This window comes from Cibotium barometz, chromosome 46 (genome assembly GCF_041138505.1).
Source record: "Cibotium barometz isolate CiBa-2024 chromosome 46, ASM4113850v1, whole genome shotgun sequence".
In the NCBI taxonomy this organism is placed as follows: domain Eukaryota; kingdom Viridiplantae; phylum Streptophyta; class Polypodiopsida; order Cyatheales; family Cibotiaceae; genus Cibotium; species Cibotium barometz.
In genome coordinates, this window is record NC_141091.1 from 10,520,540 (window position 1) to 10,538,773 (window position 18,234).

Here is an 18,234-nt window from a genome sequence, read left to right on the forward strand (position 1 = left end):
GGATTATATATTTCTATTTATATCTACCATATTAAAGCCTAACTAAAGGTCATTCACACTATTTCTGCACTTACTGTGTATGATTTCTATGTTAAAAAATGTGACTATATATCAATATGTGTGCATGCATGTGTTAGGACACTCTCTTTGTGCACACATGTACACATGTATCTTTATGTATGTGCATGCACATGAGTGAAAATACTGTTTTTGTGTGTGTGCCATGTGACGTACGTGTGTATGCCATGTGTGTGTACATATGTTGCATGTGGGTGTGTGTGATGCATGTGTGTATAGGGGAAGGGTGGGTGTGTGTGTGTGTGTTTTGGGTGTGTCTGTGTGAATGCACTACGTGTGTGTGTGTGTGTGTGTGTTGTGTGCGTATGCTACATGTGTGTATCTGTGGATGTGCACATGCATGTGCAGGGTATGTGTGTGTGGGGTTGCATGTGTGTGTGTTGTTGCGTGTGTTATGCATGTGTATGTGAGTGCGTTGGATATGCGTGTGTGATGTGTGTGTGGGGCTACATGTGTGTGTGTTGCTCATGTGTGCCTGCAGTGTCCCTCTGCCTGTCCCTCCCCCGGGAAGCCACCCCCACCTAACCCCAGCCCCTCCCCACTCTCCTGCCCAGCCTCCCCTACCCCTCCGCGTCCTTCTCTTTCCTTGCCCGCCTCCGTCCCCCTCCCCCTCTTGCCTCATGCCCCCTCCAATCGCCACCGCCCTAAACCTAACCCTCATCCCGTAGAAGCCCGCCCCTGCTCCTCGCAACCCCTTTAGGAGCATCTCTGCTTGACAGTGAAAAAACTACCACCAAAGCACTCGCGACATTGAGAGAGATATAGAGATACTAACATAACCATGCACGTATGAGCCAAACGTTCATTCAATGATATGATTATCTCAAAATGCAGACGTAAGGTAAGTGGAGGAGAAGAGACGTAGAGGAAAAGAGACGTAAGGTAGGTGGAAGAGAAGGCAAGAGGAGGACAGACGTACGGTAAGTGGAGGAGAAGAGACATAAGGTAGGTGGAGGAGAAGGCAAGAGGAGAAGAGACGTAAGGTAGGTGGAGGAGAAGAGGAGGTGGCAGGAGGAGGAGGAGGAGCGGAGGAGCAGAACAACCTCTCGTCTTATGAATCTCAAACAAACTCTTGGAAATGTGTCCACCGTCGTGTTGATCCCTGTTGTGACGCCACAATACCACCCACACCTGGAGTCGTCGTATTGATTCCTGTTGTGACGCTACAATACCATCGATGTCCTCCTAGCCACATTGAGGGTCGCACCTCCCATTGTAGTAGCGCCACAGAAGTGACCCGGATTTGCAGGGCTGGACGACACAGATTTGAAGGGCTGGACTAAAGGATCCTCAAGCGTGATCGTTACGTTGGCTTGTGACTGAAGGATCCTCAAGCGCGATCGTCACGTTGGCTTGTGATTGAAGGATCTTCAAGCGTGACCGTCACAGTGGCTTTCAAAACTTTCCAACAAACCCAGCAGTCGAGGAGAAGAGAAGAGGACCCAGCAATCGAAAAGAAGAGGATTCTTTAGAGCACACGTGGAGAAAGAATAGGAAGGGAGAGAGTATAGGAAATGTAGCCATATGTATGTAGAGAGAGAGCATAGATAGTATGAATTATTTTCCACGCATTCCATTACTGTCAGGAAAAGGTTGGCATAACCTTTTCCAAGAGGAAAAGACTTTTTTCCTCCTTGAAAGGGCTTTGCTGGCCCTTTCCCTAAGTCATGAGAAATAATGGAAATACATATAGATCCATACAGAAGTATTTACATTCTACTCCTTTTTAATGAGGGAATCGTGACAATAGGGATTGACTTCTCAAGAAACGCAATCGGCCAAGTCAAGAATGCAATACCTATGCACAATAACCATTGTTGCCAATCCAGGTGGACAGTGGACACAAATCTCCCCATGAACTCCACCATGACTACATGGAGGATGAGTGTAGCGACCACCATGCCCAAGAAGAGATGGTCACGTAGGATTCCTTGGAAGATATTGTGCTTATGGGGCCGACGACTGTTGACCTCATTGAAGATCTGGCAAAGCACAAGCGTGTTGAAGATGATGGTGTGATTGAGGAGTGTTGTGTCATTGTGTTGGCATCCACTGACTTCTAAGAGAGACTCACCCCAAAACAACATAGTGAGTAATACAACCACTTGGTATATGGCTTGGACAGTCGAGCTCCTCCACATGGTGTAGCTCAATAGTGGCTCTTCGGGGCAGAAAGGAGATCGAGACATGTTAATGAGATCTTCTGAGGGAGGCTCTGCACTTAGTGCCAATGCCCCCAATGTATCCATGATGAGGTTCACCCACAAGAGCTGCACCACTGTGAATGGCACATTGCCAGAAGTGATAGCTGCAACAAAGCTCACGACCAATACCACCATGTTCACGACGAGCTGGAAGTATAAGTATTTTTGCATGTTGGAGTAGATACTGTGACCCCATTGTACAACCCTCGCAATGGAAGCAAGATTGTTATCCAAAATGATGATGTCGGAGCTCTGTTTTGTGGCTTCCGAACATTCCATCCCCATGGAGAGGCCAATGTTAGCTTGGTATAAAGAAGGGCACTCAATGGTGCTATCACCAGTCACTGCCACTATCTCCCTCAATTCAGATTGGAGAGTCTTCACTAGCAACAGTTTATCAGATGGCTCGGCTCTAGCTAGGACAGCTAGACGTGGAAGATTCTCCCGCAACTCCTCCTCGTCCCATTGGCGAAAGGTAGGCCCATCTATAACAACTTCCATGGCATGAGTAAGGATGGAACATTTGCCAGCAATGGCTTTTGCAGTGGACAAATCCTCCCTAGTCACCATTATCACCCTCACCCCGGCAGCTTTCACCTGCTCCACCACTTTGGCTACTGCAGCTACAGACATTGATGAGCTCATAATATCAATGCAAATTGTGGTGACAGTCCCCATAGTTTCACAAGCAGAGAGGCGGCGCACCAAGGCAACATTCTGATCCATCATCTTGCGCATAGAGAATGCGAGAGAGAGATTGGGAGCAAGAGGAAGGCCTTCAGGAACTGAGACTACAAGCATGGCTAGGGAGATGGAGAGGATTTTGATGATGGTATGGATAGTATGAGGAACACCCCTTGCAGCTTGGAGTTCGATACTCGAGTTGTGGTGGTAATTCATGAAAAAGGAGATCAAAAGGCTAAAGAGGATAAGCACCACCACAAGCAAGCCAACCTTACCAATAAGTACAGCTATGTTACTCAAGTTGGTTTGAAGAGGAGTTAATTCATTTTCTGGAATGTTATTGTCATAATTACAAAGGGAAGCCTTGCCTCTAAAATCTCTGATACTGGTGACCAGCATGCAGCCATATCCTTCTTCCACTTTACATCCAGACCGCAAGAATGGGCTATGCTCGGTTTCGGGGAAAAATAGCTTGCTTTGATTGATATCGCTAATAGCCAAGCCTTGGCCCCTCACAAAAACGCCATCTGCAGGAACTTGATCACCAATGTGAAGCTCCACGAGGTCACCTACCATGACCTCGTAGATAGGCACTCTGGTTATCCTACCTTCTCTGGTCACTTGCACCTGGATGTTATCTTTCAGCTCCTTGTCCAGCCTCTGAAACAGGCGAAACTGATAGAAGTCACTTACAACATGAACGAGTGTCACCGCAGAAACAGCCGCCAAGACGCGAATTCCGTCGTGCCACCCACGCTGCACACCTTCCATCAAGATGCCCGAAGCCATTGACAGGATGCCAAGCAGCATAAGAACATCGAGGGCCACATCGTTGAAAGCATTTGTGCAGAAGAAACGAGGGAAAGACGCGAAAACTGATTCGAAATGTTGGCTTTCATTCTTCCCGAACCGCAGCAGCTGGCGTCTCATGAATCCATTGCATGCTGATGCAGAAATGCCAGTCTTTAAATTAGTTTGTAATAGCGAAGCAAGGCCATCCTGTCCACCCAGACGTGCGAGCTTCTCCACATCGTGAGTGTGCACTATCGTCTTGATCCCCTGCAAGCACTCATACCATTGATCAAGCTCCATCATAGCTTCTGGATGGATCCCGCAGCCAGAGAAATCTACAAGACGTAAAAGCATTTTGACGCTAGCTCGTATTGCAGCAGCAATGAAGGATGATTTATCGTTATCGGCACCGCCACTTCCCGAGATGCTGCAAAATAATTTAAAAATTAACTCCAATTTTCCAAAGGTACTCCAGCGGAGTAATTCGTCCCTTTTTAGGGCTCCAAAAGAAGGCCAAGGGTCTGAATTTTCTTTACTTCAAAAAAAAAACTTTACTATTGATTTTATGCAACAGATTTTTTTGTTTTGAAGGCTAATGTAAAATTTTCTTTTTTTATTTTTATTTTTTATGTTAGTGTGTGCTTTTTCATGCTGCAGTCAACAGCCAGCAAGTTTTTATTTTTTATATTGGTGTTCCCTTTTCATGCTACAGTCAACAGCCAACAGGTTTTTAACATAGCACCTGATGTTTTCATGCTACAGCCAACGGGTTTTTAACATAGCACCTGATGTTTTCATGCTACAGTCAACAGCCAACAGGTTTTTAACATAGCACCGGATGCATGGGACTTCAACACCTTACTATTAGATTATTAGGTTATGTTTGGTTTTTAACATAGCACCTTATGCATGGGACTTCAACACCTTACCATTAGGGTGTGTTTAAATAAGAAAGGAATAACCTTTAAGGAGCAATTTTCTAAAGGTTGCCCTTTCCAAGAAAACCTACGACCGATGGCTATTCACAGAATCATAATCACAGCTGTCAAGCAAAGGGTTATCAGAGGGGGGATCAGGACCATCCAATCAGCAGCCCTTATCTTTCAGAAAAGCAATCCTCGGCACCACCTGCACGTCGCCATGGATCTCATTAAATTCTGGAGCGATGAGTGGTCAGCATCCCCTACAATTGCCTGCCACTATCAGAGGCAGAAACTGAGATGTCGAAATCTGGTCCATCTGCTTGTCTCCATCTCATGGGGAATACATTCTGCAGAGGCTGATGTAGCACAAACAGATTGACTGCTCCATCCTTGACGGTCGGGAAAGGCCGTCGAGAAAGGGGGCTCCCTATGTCTCTCTCCATCTCAGCGGGAATACATTCTGAGCTGATGTGGCACAAACTGACGGACTCCCCCGATCCTTGACGGCAGGGAAAGGCCGTTGGAGGCCTTGGAAGGGGGCTCCTGGCCTCCGCAGGTGACTTGCAGGGTGCATTCCAAGAACTGCTGGCGACTTGGACTGAGAAAGGACTTCTTGCCACATCATGGTGTTTGCTTGAAAAGCCAATCAACATCAATTCCAAATGTCAACCGGTAATGGCCATGCGACAGATGGGAACCCATACTTCGATAGGCATTGCCATTCATAGCCATCTTGGCCGCGCTGGCTATGGACTCCACGTGAGAAGGAACAGCAGCAACATGCAGGGCACTCCACCTCAATGATGAGAGCACTGCAATCCGACAACTGATGTGGTTGCACCCCTTCGTCATAAACACCAGCAGGTGAACCAATGGCCTAGATCTCTCCTCTTCCGACGAGCGACCAAGATGATTAGGGGTACCTGGACATTGTTTTAGGCTAAGAACCTCGACCCCCATCCAAGAAGCTTTTCTTTTGTAAAGCAAGTTGGTCGTATTTTTTAACCACCTCCTTGGAGGACACATGAGACTCTGCATGGAATGATTGGCATAAACCAAATGACCCTTCCACAATAAATCAATGGTGACAATATTAATAACATTGTTTTTAATTACCCGCACATCCCATTTATGGTCTGTCCATTCCCTCACTAAAAATAAAAATTAAAAAAACCTCTCTCAATTTTAAAAAAAAACATTGTTTTTAAGGTATGTTTTCTATCATTATCCATTATTAAGGGGTGTTTTCTTTTTTTTTTCAAGTTCTTGTATAGCTATAGTTTTTCTCTCTTGACGTGATACTTTTTAAGTAATATTTTTATCTTGTGAAGTGAGACTTTTTGCTATTGATATCAAGATTCCATGCTTCCAATGACAATGTAGGTATTTGTATATTGTTTATTAGTTATTATGAGCAAAAGTCATAATGAAGTATATGGTTTAGGCACCATGTAAGTACCCCTGTGAAGAGAGTCCCAATTTCTTGAACTTTCAAAATATGTACAAGTCGCAATACAATGTCATCCAAAAACTAGCATTAAAAATATATATACACACACAATATAAAATAGCCATTAAAAAACCTAGGCTAAGGGAGATGGCCGCATGTGCCTGAGTCGGGGGCTCAAGCCCCACCTCACTCCTCCATGCCACCTCACAAAAAATAGTCATCAAACAAGGCGATAAAATGCTATGGGTCCTACTATACACTTAATTTCGTAGTCACTCTAGGTATAAATAGGGAGAATTTCATGGAAATTTTCTTGGGGGCTTGCATTAATTAGATGAAGAGAAAATATGAGTGTCCCAAAACATGAACATATTAAACCTTCTTGTGGAAGCATCTCGTGTGTGTGTGTGTGTGTGGGGGACGCAAGTGTGTGTAATTAATTTTTAATCCCAAGGTAGGGGCCAATGGTTTTAGAAAATTTGAAAAACATATTAATTCACAAGATTACAAGCTGTGAACCTTTAGGAAAATGTTAAGGATAAGTGTACTTAAGGATAGATATAAATATCTATTTCATAGGGATATTATTGAGGAATATTCAAGAAGGATCTCGCACATATACACTAGTTGCATGTCTCTCACAAAAATTAGCCATAGTCATGCACCTACATTGTAATATTAAAAGGAGACACATAGACCAATAATTATAGTTATATACCCTGGTTATAACTTATGGTGATCAATAGCCATACCTTCATAAGTTCAATTTTTTTTGACCTTATGAAGGTACATATATATATATATATATATATATATATACATATAGTCGTACCCATAGCATTATAGCAATGGTTATACTCACACCCCCTTAGACATAACCTATGTTTATAACCATAGCCATATACATAGAGCCATACCCATGTCGATATAGCCACAGTATATTCATAAGCCCTTGATAAGGTCATATCCCATACCCAAAAAAAAAACCACTTAAAGATGAAATTCAACATTTTTCACCTTAGCTATTATAGTTTAATACATAAATGATTATAATGGTGTATATAACTAAGGTTATGCATGTACGATAAGGCTAATTTTATGCTATGGCTAAGGCTATGCATGAAGTTGATTTTATGATTTACTAAGGCTAATTTTGTGGCTATGTCCAAGGCATATAAAATTAATTTTAAGCCTAATATTTCAAAGATATATAAGGCCAGGCCTAATTATGATACCAAACTATCAATTAACATAAGTTACAATCTATAATGGATTTTACTAAACAAAGAGAGAGAGAGAGAGAGAGAGAGAGAGAGAGAGAGAGAGAGTATAGAAATCCTAATTTGAGTATTTTTCTCAAAATATACCTTATTAATAATTGAAATATTTATTTTTTCTAGCCATTTGAGCATATTATGATAGAGCCATGCCCATGTTGATATAGCCACGCTATCTTCATAAGCCCTTGATAAGGCCATATGCCATACCCAAAAAAAAACCACTTAAAGCAGAAATGCAACCTTTTTCACCTTAGCTATTATATTTTAATACATAAATGATTATAATGGTGTATATAACCAAGGTTATGTATTAATTATTGAAATATTATTTTTTCTAGCCATTTGAGTATATTATGATATACTTTACAAGTTCAATGTGAAAATCAATTAGTTCCCTAATTTTTCTATAGTCTAGGTCTAGGACTAGGGCCATAGACAACCATGAGGCTATGGATGTGACTTGTGGGATTGGGAATGGTATGACTATGGCTATTGCTTTGGGTTACTACTAGTATTTAAAAATCATAGCTTTATTATATTCATATTGTTTCAAAATTATGGATTACTTTAGGCTATGTGAAAATCAATAAATTTCCTAATTAATTAATTAATTAATTATGCATTACTTTAAGCTACATGAAAATGAATTAATTCCCTGATTTTCCTATGGGCTAGGACTATGGTTATGGGTGATTGTCATGGCTTTCAAACTATGGGTTATGAGTGTGTGTAAGGGTTATGGTGACAGCAATCGGCCATGTCTAAGGCATATAAAATGAATTTAAGCCTAATATTTCAAAGATATATAGGGCCGCCTGGCCTAGTTATGATGAATTAATTCCCTGATTTTCCTATGGGCTAGGACTATGGTTATGGGTGATGGTCATGGCTTTCAAACTATTGGTTATGAGTGTGTGTAAGGGTTATGGTCATAGCAATGGGCCATGTCTAAGGCATATAAAATGAATTTAAGCCTAATATTTCAAAGATATATAGGGCCGCCTAGCTAGTTATGATACCAAGCTATCAATTAACATAAGTTACAATCTATAATTGATTAAATTATGAAATCGAGAGAGAGAGAGAGAGAGAGAGAGAGAGAGAGAGAGAGAGAGAGAGAGAGAGAGAGAGAGAGTAGAGTAGAAATCCTAATTTTATTATTTTCCTCGAAATATTCCTTATTAATGATTGAAATATTTATTTTTTCTAGCCATTTAAACATATTATGATATACTTTACAAGTTAAATGTAAAAATCAATTAATCCCCTAATTTTTCTATAGTCTAGGTCTAGAGCCAAGGCCATAGACAATTATGAGGCTATGGATGTGACTTATGGGTATGGGAATGGTATGACTATGGCTATTGCTTTGGGTTACTATTAGTATTTAAAAATCATAGGTTTATTATATTTATATTATGAATTACTTTAGGCTATGTGAAAATAAATAAATTTTCTAATTAATTAATTAATTATGCATTACTTTAGGCTATATGAAAATGAATTAATTCCCTAATTTTCCTATGGGCTAGGACTATGGTTATGGGTGATGGCCATGGCTTTCAAACTATGGGTTATGAGTGTGTGTAAGGGTTATGGTCATAGCAATGGGCCATATTTGGTTTATGCAAATGGGATATAGGTATGGCTTTGGATCACCATATTTGATGTAATTTAAACATTCCCAATTTGTACTTAGCTTTAGACTATGTGAAAACTAAATTAGTCCCCTGATTTGTGTGTGGGCTAAGTAATTGATGTTGACAATGAATGTAGCTAAGGGTCTAGATTTATTACGTCCATAAATTTTTAAAATTGTACATAGTAAGGATTATTATGGACTAATGGGATATATTGGTAATGAGTAGAGCAATAGGGTATGACTATGGCTACGACTTTAGGACACCATAATTTATTTAATAAAAAATTAATCATATAGTCCTTTAGCGAAAAGTAATCATATGTTGCATAGCTATTAGGCTCCACATTTGTATTCAGTTATAAAATAATCATAAATATACACCATCACCCCGGTTTACTTTTTGAGTAAATGAGGGGGTGCCTGGGTTTACTTTTGAAGAGTGGGGTCCACAAAACCAGAGCATGGGGGTGGGCATTTAGGGACTTAAAAAATTTCTAAGTAAAAGTGTCGGGCATCGCAAAAGCAGGTTGTAGGACTCAAACCCACGACCCTCGCCATGAAAGTCGGGAGACCTACCACTAGGCTATAATACAATCGTGATTAAATCCTTTCAAAACTGTATATGATTAAAAATATATACTCAAAAAGTAAACCTAGCCCACCGTGATTGTGTTTTGGCGGGGGGCCAGTGTGCACTAGCGGCTTAGCATGTGCAGTGGCCCGGCCCATCTTACGATCCCCCCTTCCCCTAATCTTCGCGCCCCGTAGGTCCCATGTCTCCCACTTCATTAATGCCCGTGTGATTAGTGACAAGACCTAACTTCTAAGTTTATCAAATAGGTAATGAATTACACTCCTTCCAATCAAAGCATAATTAGTGACAAGGCCTAACTTAAATAGGTAATGAATTACAGTGCTTCCAATCAAAGCATTGAGGTTATTAGGATGGCCAAGGACATATGGTTGTCACACAGAGGCAGCATGCATTGGACATGTTGTCCAAATAATGCGCTCTTGAATGCCAAATCCAAAGTAGCCTATGTCGCTTCGTAATCAACTCATATGAATGGGATGTTTTTAAAGAAACCCAAAATCACTACAAACTTCAATAAAATTTTTATAAAAAAAAAGAAATCCAAAGTGACGGTTGTTCTTTTCCTAATTAAAAAAAGCCAAACCTATCCAAAATGAACGCTCGGTCCTTGCCTTGGGCAAGCTGAAAACCTAGCATTTGAAATATGTACAAACACGTAGAGTAAAATAGTCTAGGAAAAATAATCCGAATTCTTATATAGTATTATAATACAAGCCATGTGAGAATGAAAACGAAAAATAATCCGAATTCTAATATAGTATTATAATACAAGCCATGTGAGAATGAAAACGGATAACCGTATGGCAAGATGCCCATCAATGAGGCAGGTAAACGGATTGTCAAATAGGAGGCTTATATGAATGGGATATTATTTGAATGCCTAATGACAACCGACCAATAGTCATGAGCCTGGGCATCCAAAAAAAATCAGAGAATTTGCCAAAACTTTCAATGTTAGCTTACGACTATGCTTGTCAAAAAAACAACAGGATAAGCAACGAAAGGAATGTTCTAATACAAAGTTGGGCTTACTTTTATCAATGATGAGAGCAAGAGGGTCACCTTTTGGATGGTAATTCGAGTGTCGGCTTCGTTCCGGCAGTGATGCGCACCATGATGAGAAAGGGGAAAGGCTTAAAGAGAACAACAAACAGGCAATTATTATTAGAGCAAGGAAGTTCTGAGATCAACAGACTTATAGAGTGTTGAAGACGGCGTCGGTTGCGTAAGGAGGTACGGCAAATGAGTTTCCAGGAAATTTCATCTTGACTACTATTACGGTCGGTGGCGCCTTCATGGCAACTTCCGCAAAAGGTTCCATCCATTTTGTCCTTGGTGTCCGCCGAAAGGTCACCGTCTTTACACGCTGACATGTTCCCTTACGTGGACGAATGGTAATGCAAGAATAACTGACGATGGCAGGGCACCCGTCGAGAAGGGGAGGGGGAGAGAGAGAGAGAGAGAGAGAGAGAGAGAGAGAGAACGCAGAGACGATGGTAGAGAGAGGGAGAGAGAGAGAGAGAGAGAGAGACACAGAGAGCCGATGGCCAATAAACGATGGTAGGGAGAGAAAGACAAAGGAGCACCATAACCGATGTACATCGTGGTGGATGCCCTGCTTCTGCCATCGTCTGCATAAACACACAGCTTGCATTCCCATTAATTTATATATATATATATATATATAAAAGATTGGAAATTGGATCACGCCATCACCATCGACCAAACTATTCCTTCAAATTTAGGAAAATACTAAGACCTTTCCTTAGAGGAAAATGGGGCGCTGGCGTAACCCATGGCGTTTCTCGATTGGAACAATTTTTTTAAGTTTTCCTTGTTGATGTGATTTTTTTTTTAAAAAAAATTAGCTCTCTCCTTTTTAACATTCATGTGCTGATGTGTCAAGGTCTTATTGGCTCTCTATTTTTTAATATTCCCACTGCTTATGTGTCATCAACTCATTTGCTTTCATTTGAGTAAAATTTCCACTAATGATGTCTCAATATCCTATGGTGTCATTCTTTAAAAACAAAGCTTGCTGATTTGATGGCTGGGATTTATTTTTCCAAGACCCAAGACCATGATGGAGTAGGTCCAATCAGATGGTGCCCAGTCAATAGATCACCTTGCATTCTGCCAGTCACCCGACCATGGTGGTAGTGGAAAGTCCCAGCCCTGATTTAACTTTAACTCTAGGTCAGAATGGTATTACACTCAGACACCTCAGCAGATTCAGAGTTTAAAATTACTAACCTTCCCTAGATGCTTGACTCAAAATTTAAAATTCTTCACTCACTAGCAGATCTTTCACAGGCATCCTACTTCCTAGCACTACTTCTTGGAGAGAAAGACAAGTATACTTACACTCTCTCTCTCTCTTTTTCTCGAGAAAACACATTCGTGGAGAGGCCCAAATGGATACAAATTTGCAGCAAGAGGCTTGGGTACTTGGGATCCACCAGGGCTCTACACACATACTCAGTATGGGCATGTGTTGGATGCCAGGTTTTAGAGATTCTAAGGTTGCTGTTTTCTAGAAATCTTTTATAAAATGGCCTCCATTGATGGTCCTAGGTGGCTGGGAATTCTTTGCACGAGTATAGCCACCTCCCAAGAGAATTTAGAGAATTTTTACGGAATGAAACTTGAAAAATTATAACTTGCAACCACAGCTGAGATGTTAGGGTTGCTGTAGGACAGCTGTTGGCAAGGCACTTTTCGCGATGAAGAGTGGAGCAAAGGGGCCTCGGGCAAGGCTGAAGCCTCCAACACCAAAATGAAGAAGCATTTTCACGCAATGAATCTTCGTATAATTGAGTTTCTTCGAAATAGGATGTTGTGCATAATACCTTGGAACAATATCTATGGACTCTGGAGTATGTGAGCTCATATAGGCAACATGTAGGCATAGACCAACTGGGTAGGAAACCTGGGAGGTTAGAAGGCAACTGAATAAATAGAGAGTGCACATGAATGAAATGCACTGGCCAGTATATCCTGGAAGAGACCCCATTTTATTCAAATGTACTTGTAACTCACATCTATGATGCCAAGTTCCCAAAACATCCATCGTGTGTACTACAAGATAATCACCAAACTAATGTCAAAATTTTAGGAAGTTGTCACAAAATGGGTCTCTGGGAATGGCCTCCCCATTCCCTAGTACTAAGTTTCAACAGAGTTTGATGTTTTTCCTCCACTTCCATAAATCTCTTTATCTCCATAGTTTCATGTGATGCAGTTGATTGTCACACCTGCAGCTATCTTGATCCTGAGCTGTACATACTACAATCTACATCTAGATAAGAGTAGGTTCAGCTCTCAAATTTAAAGGGCAGCTTTCAGCATATTTCATTTTGAAGGGCTCGTATGAAATTTTTTTTTCTTTGGGCCAGATTCTGCATCTATGAACTTGGTATTATGAAAATTTCAGCTGATTCCATGTAGGCATGGTTTTGGCAATTGGTTGCCAATCCTGAAAGTAAAGGTTGAATTCCTCACAACCAAGGGTCGCAAAGATGTATTCTTCTTCTTCTTCTTTAATGCTCTGCATTTTACAACCAGTCAGAATTATTCAGTGTGGAAAACCAAATCAGTAATGATTGCAACCATGCATATACACGAGGAATCAGCAATGGATTGCAACCATACCCATTTATGCAAACTGGTCAGAATGAAAATCTTCACCCTCCAGAGCAACACCAGTGCCTTGGCCTCCAGGAGGGTGTTTCTCTCTTGGACTGATCTACAAATGAATACCGTCTGTGCTAAAAAAAATTGAGATGACTGCAGGGCTTTCCTCCATTTAATAAGAAAGAATTCTAGCCGTTCATGTATCAATGCTGAGAATCTGAAATACAAAACATCAGAGTGACCGCAACAGCATGACTTAATGTATAAGGTCTACCGAATTAACCTGCTGAGCAGACCAATTTAATACTATATGCAAAGAAAAGTCCTTATTCCTCTGAACTTTGACACGATCATTAGGATCTAAATAGTGCAACACATGCAGCTCATGGGGATACAACACATGCAGAACATGTGATTTTTTAGACTGGATGTCATCCTCAGTAACTGCTATCTACAAAACCATGATGATACCTGCAAAGGCAATGGCTTTTAGATACAGAGTTCCAAGTAAAAGCAAGTGTCTTTTACTACACCTTGAAAATGAGTCGGTTTTGCAATCATGGTTTTGCATAGCAGGAGAGTAGGGAAACCAAAAAGGCCATGTTGCAAGCAAGGCACAACGTATTAGTGAGAAACATGAATCTACTCACTCAAAAGGATAGAATCCAATAACGAGCCTAGGATTACAGCTTGAAGCAGCTTGCCCTGGAGTGAAAGATAATACTCAGCTGAGACAAAAATTACATTACATTGAAGTTTCAATGCAAGGAAACTCAGTGCAAGCAGAATACAGGATTAGAGTTGAATCCACATGCCAATGCTGAAACCAAAGCAGACTCGTTTGCATTGCGTCCAAGCAAGGCTGAGTTGATCAAATAAGGGTTACAATTAAATTGGAGGGTGAATAATTGACTACTAACAAAAAAAAACCCATAAATATAGCTTTCCACGAGAAGCTAACACTAGTGTGTTATTTTGTTGTCTCATGTGTGTAGCCTTGGGCTACCAGGGTCAGTTCTTTCCACTTCATATAAAGCAGATGGCAGCCTACCAACCTGAGGGTGGGTTTCTGATGGTATCGTAGATGAGTAGGCCAGACTAAGTTTGCTATGTCAAGCCTTGTCCTACATTCTTGCAAGAGATCTGGCCCCCTATCTAACCTGGATTATCATAATTGCCTGCTACTGTAATTTCAATCATTTGAATCAATTAGGCTCAGGGCTATGTTAGGGTTGAGAGCCTACACAAGAGCAACCAACATGCCAATGCTAATGGAAAGACTGACAAGCTTCATCCTCTTGTCCAAACAGAATTTTCGGGGGGCGATGGGACTTTTTCGATACACACTTGGACTTCCACCACATTGTACAGGATAAATCCTCTTTGAAGGGTACTGCAGCATTCAACTCAAGGTGACAAATTCAGACAGCTATCTCCTCTCCAGAGGATCATGTGTCCATCCAGGCACCTTGTTTATAGGACAGGAATGCATTGTTTGTGAAATAGGAATAAAATGTTTTTGTTTCTAAAATATAATTCCACAAATTTTCAACATACCTGGTAAGGTTGGAGGCTTTCTGTGTTGTGAATGTGATATAGGCAGGCTTGGAGAGCAAAACACTGTGTCAATCATGCTTTTGTGATGTGGGAAGTATTTAACATAGAACCTGTTGAAGTTGACCTCCAGTTGATTGCAGAAGTGGCTTAGACTTTCCCTTACACTTACAATTTGAGATTGTCCTGTTGTATGCGAGTGGGTGAAGAAGAGAACAAGTAGTGGAGTGTTGGGAAAAGAAGAGCACACATGCTTCAAATGCATATTTGAAATGCACAGTGCTATATGCATGTAGACACAGTGGGGTTTCAATTGACAACCTCACATCACACAAAGTAGCACCTGATACCGTGCACCATCGTATGGTTGATGCAATAGTTCATTTTGCATATGAAACAAAATAATAGCTGAACACCATAACCCTAATATGATGCATCAATCGAGAGGACCTGGAGTTGAGACAGGAGGATGAGGTAAAATATTTAAATTATGGTTACAATTAGGTTTAAATTTTTGATTGGGGTTGAGGTAAGGCCCAAGGGTTAGGTTATGGCTAGGATCTAGCATATTGGAAGTCCACATGCCAAAGAACGATTGATCCCACAATCTAGTATTTAGTGTTCTGGTGTATCTAATCTAGTAACCCTGATTAACCAACCTAATCCAAAGGGTAGGGGATGAAAATTAAGTAGCATATACATACCACTACTACCATAGGTCCCTCTCCTCTCTCACACCACCCTCATTCCCCCCCTTTCTTTACGTGTAGATCAACTTCTCTCCCTCCTCCTTCCCCTCCCCCTCTTCAACTCCTTCCTCCCTCCTCTCCTCCACTTCCTCTGTCTCTCAACGCCACCATCTACCTCAACTGGATCTCCTTCTTAACCTCATCTCACAAGTTACCACGGTGACAAAGACAGCAATGGCTTCCTTCAGGCCACATGGGCCTCATGAGACTTGGCATTCTCGGGGTCGCTGACCAAGCATAGTAGGCGATGAGAGGCGGAGAGCATTGTCTCAGATCGGAGCCCTAGCTGCTCAAATGTATACATGGGTATGTGTAGTGATATCAAAAACTATGCACTAACCATGGGCAAAGTGTCTTTGTGTTAGAAATCTATCTATTATATGTCAACACTAGGCTCAGACAGAGTTAGGAGTACGACTAACGTTGGGTTCAGACTAACCCAATGTTACAAGGTTCAGACTAACCTAATGTTACAGTGTTACATTGAGTAAGGCGAGGTATAGACTAACCCAAGATTACAAGAAACCCTAATACACTTAATCATCAAGCCTTTAATTAAGTACTAAGACCTAAGATTACAATTAAATAATTCAACCCTAATAAATTAAAATTTCGAACCTAAATTATAACTATAATTAAAACCTAAGATTACAAGGCATCATAAAAAAATTTATTAAACCATAATAAATTAAATGATCAAATCTTAATTAAGTAAATTATAATGAAAATTAAAACCTAACAAGGCTTAATACATTAAATTATAACTAAGAACTAAAACCTAAGGTTACAAGGCTCCATAGGAAATATTTAACCCTAAAAACTAGATTATCAAACCTAAAACTAAAATCTGAGACTACAAGGCTTCATAGGAAATAATTAAACCCTAATTAATTTAATTATTACAAGGCTTCATATGAAATAATTAAATCCTAACTAATTAAATTATCAACACTTAATTAAGTACTAGTACAGCCCTATTATGAGCAGATAAGGACCTAATTTGGGATCATTAAGCCCTAATTAATTTGGGATCATTAAGCCCTATTATGAGCAGATAAGGACCTAATTTGGGATCATTAAGCCCTACAAGGCTTCATAGGAAATAATTAAACCCTAATTAATTTAATTATTACAAGGCTTCATATGAAATAATTAAATCCGAACTTATTAAATTATCAAAACTTAATTAAGTACTAGTACAGCCCTATTATGAGCAGATAAGGACCTAATTTGGGATCATTAAGCCCTAATTGTAAGTCATTAAGGCCCAGTTTTGAATGATTAAGACGAAATTATGTGTGATCTCTTGATGGGCACCTGGTAGAAGGACCTTGGCAGGAAAGGTGAAGGGCCTGCAGCCTTTGCCTTGATGGATGAGGGGGCTAGAAATCTCAGATCGGAGTTGAGTCAGACAAACATTGGGGTTTTCAGCTTCTTAATCTTCAGGTTCTTGAAGTAAGGAGGTACGCATGACATACCTCACGATTGGTAATTCTTTGACCTTCATTCTTCTTCGTCGTCGTCTTCTTCTTCTTGATCTGTATTTCCCTTATACTCGCCAGCTTTGCGCGGATCTCAAACCCTAAACACAGTTTTTAGGGTTTTTTGGCGCAAGTAGTATCAACGGCAACCTTGCCAAAACTTTACTTTGTCTTTTTAAAATTTTGAACTGGGAAAGATGATGAGATTTGAATATGCTTGAGTGTGTGTGAGAGAGAGAGAGCCTCTTAACGTGGAATCTCAACTTTATTGATTTAGAGAGACTAGGTCCATGTAATCCCAAGGGCAATCCCACTAGCCAATTCTACTCCACCATGGGTGGCAAAAAGGTATAGAGAGAGAGTTATATTTTGGCATGTCTTAACTTTGTGTGTTCGTTGAGAGAGTTTTTTTATTGAAGGTGTGAGTTTTTTAAAATGTTTTATTAATTTGAGTAGCAAGCGTGTGTGTGTGTGTGTGTGAGAGAGAGAGAGAGAGAGAGAGAGAAAGAGAGAGAGAGAGTTATTGCATTAACTTTGCCATGTGTGTGTGTGTGTCTGAGAGAGAGAGAGAGAGAGAGATTGATTAGTAATAGATATATTATATGTTTCTTCATATAACCTTCATATGTAAGTGTGTGTGTGTGTGTGTGTGTGTGAGAGAGAGAGAGAGAGAGAATTATTCTTCTTTTTTGTAAGTGAGTGTGTGTGTGTGTGTGTGAGAGAGAGAGAGAGAGAGATTCATTTCTCTGTGTGTGTGGGTGGGGGGTGTGTGTGTGTGTGTGTGTGTGTGTGTGTGAGAGAGAGAGAGAGAGGGAGATGCATTTCACTATGTGAGTGTGGGTGTGTGTGTGTGTGTGTGTGTGTGTGTGTGTGTGTGTGTTTTTTAAGATTATTATACGTTTATGTCCATAAAAATTAGGAGAAAATATAGCCCTCATGTATATAAAAGAAAAATATAGCCCTCATGTATATAAAAGAAAAACTAGGCTTGATAGATCTTTACAAAATAGACTATATAGTCTTTTGTGACAAAGATCAAACACGACAGGTTTTTGATAAAGTTATCAAATGTATTCCGAAGGGCAAATTAGTGAAATATTAAACATGGGTATGTTTTTTCTTTCGTGATCATTGGTGTTACAAGGTTTCTTTAAGTATTTTAATTGTTT

At 40.4% G+C, this 18,234-nt stretch overlaps 2 protein-coding genes across 4 annotated transcripts; both read right to left on the reverse strand.

The window, feature by feature from the left end:
- Positions 1 to 1,611: 1,611 nt before the first annotated feature.
- LOC147611867 (calcium-transporting ATPase 5, plasma membrane-type-like) lies at positions 1,612 to 11,284 on the reverse strand. 3 transcript variants are annotated; one of them, XM_086783743.1, is made up of 3 exons: positions 10,711 to 10,876; positions 4,721 to 5,713; positions 1,612 to 4,185 (listed from the first exon to the last, which is right to left on the reverse strand). In XM_086783743.1, the coding sequence occupies exon 3, from the start codon at positions 4,110 to 4,112 to the stop codon at positions 1,788 to 1,790; it is 2,325 nt and encodes a 774-aa protein (XP_086639869.1). In that variant the 5' UTR covers positions 4,113 to 4,185; positions 4,721 to 5,713; positions 10,711 to 10,876; the 3' UTR covers positions 1,612 to 1,787. The 3 variants fall into 3 exon arrangements, 2 of the variants coding, with proteins under 2 accessions (XP_086639869.1, XP_086639868.1); XM_086783742.1 differs by lacking the exon at positions 4,721 to 5,713 and having other exon boundaries at positions 10,711 to 11,284; XR_015263614.1 differs by lacking the exons at positions 1,612 to 4,185; positions 4,721 to 5,713 and adding an exon at positions 5,926 to 10,557 and having other exon boundaries at positions 10,711 to 10,878.
- A 1,360-nt stretch (positions 11,285 to 12,644) lies between these two features.
- LOC147611868 (uncharacterized) lies at positions 12,645 to 17,310 on the reverse strand. The gene is made up of 3 exons (XM_086783744.1): positions 17,063 to 17,310; positions 13,300 to 13,498; positions 12,645 to 13,195 (listed from the first exon to the last, which is right to left on the reverse strand). The coding sequence occupies exons 1-3, from the start codon at positions 17,089 to 17,091 to the stop codon at positions 13,067 to 13,069; spliced, it is 357 nt and encodes a 118-aa protein (XP_086639870.1). The 5' UTR covers positions 17,092 to 17,310; the 3' UTR covers positions 12,645 to 13,066.
- Between the last annotated feature and the right edge of the window lie 924 nt (positions 17,311 to 18,234).

What these genes read in the sequence shown, in the direction of transcription:
- LOC147611868 (XM_086783744.1), bottom strand. Translation starts at nt 17,091, where the DNA reads ATGAAGGTCAAAGAATTACCAATCGTGAG. An exon ending in AAAGAATTACCAATCGTGAG is followed by an intron (nt 13,499 to 17,062) that starts GTATGTCATGCG and finishes TTTGTATTTCAG; the next exon opens with ATTCTCAGCATTGATACATG. An exon ending in TGACCAGTTTGCATAAATGG is followed by an intron (nt 13,196 to 13,299) that starts GTATGGTTGCAA and finishes TGTAAAATGCAG; the next exon opens with AGCATTAAAGAAGAAGAAGA.
- LOC147611867 (XM_086783742.1), bottom strand. Translation starts at nt 11,021, where the DNA reads ATGTCAGCGTGTAAAGACGGTGACCTTTCGGCGGACACCAAGGACAAA. An exon ending in CTCGAATTACCATCCAAAAG is followed by an intron (nt 4,186 to 10,710) that starts GTGACCCTCTTG and finishes ATTATTTTGCAG; the next exon opens with CATCTCGGGAAGTGGCGGTG.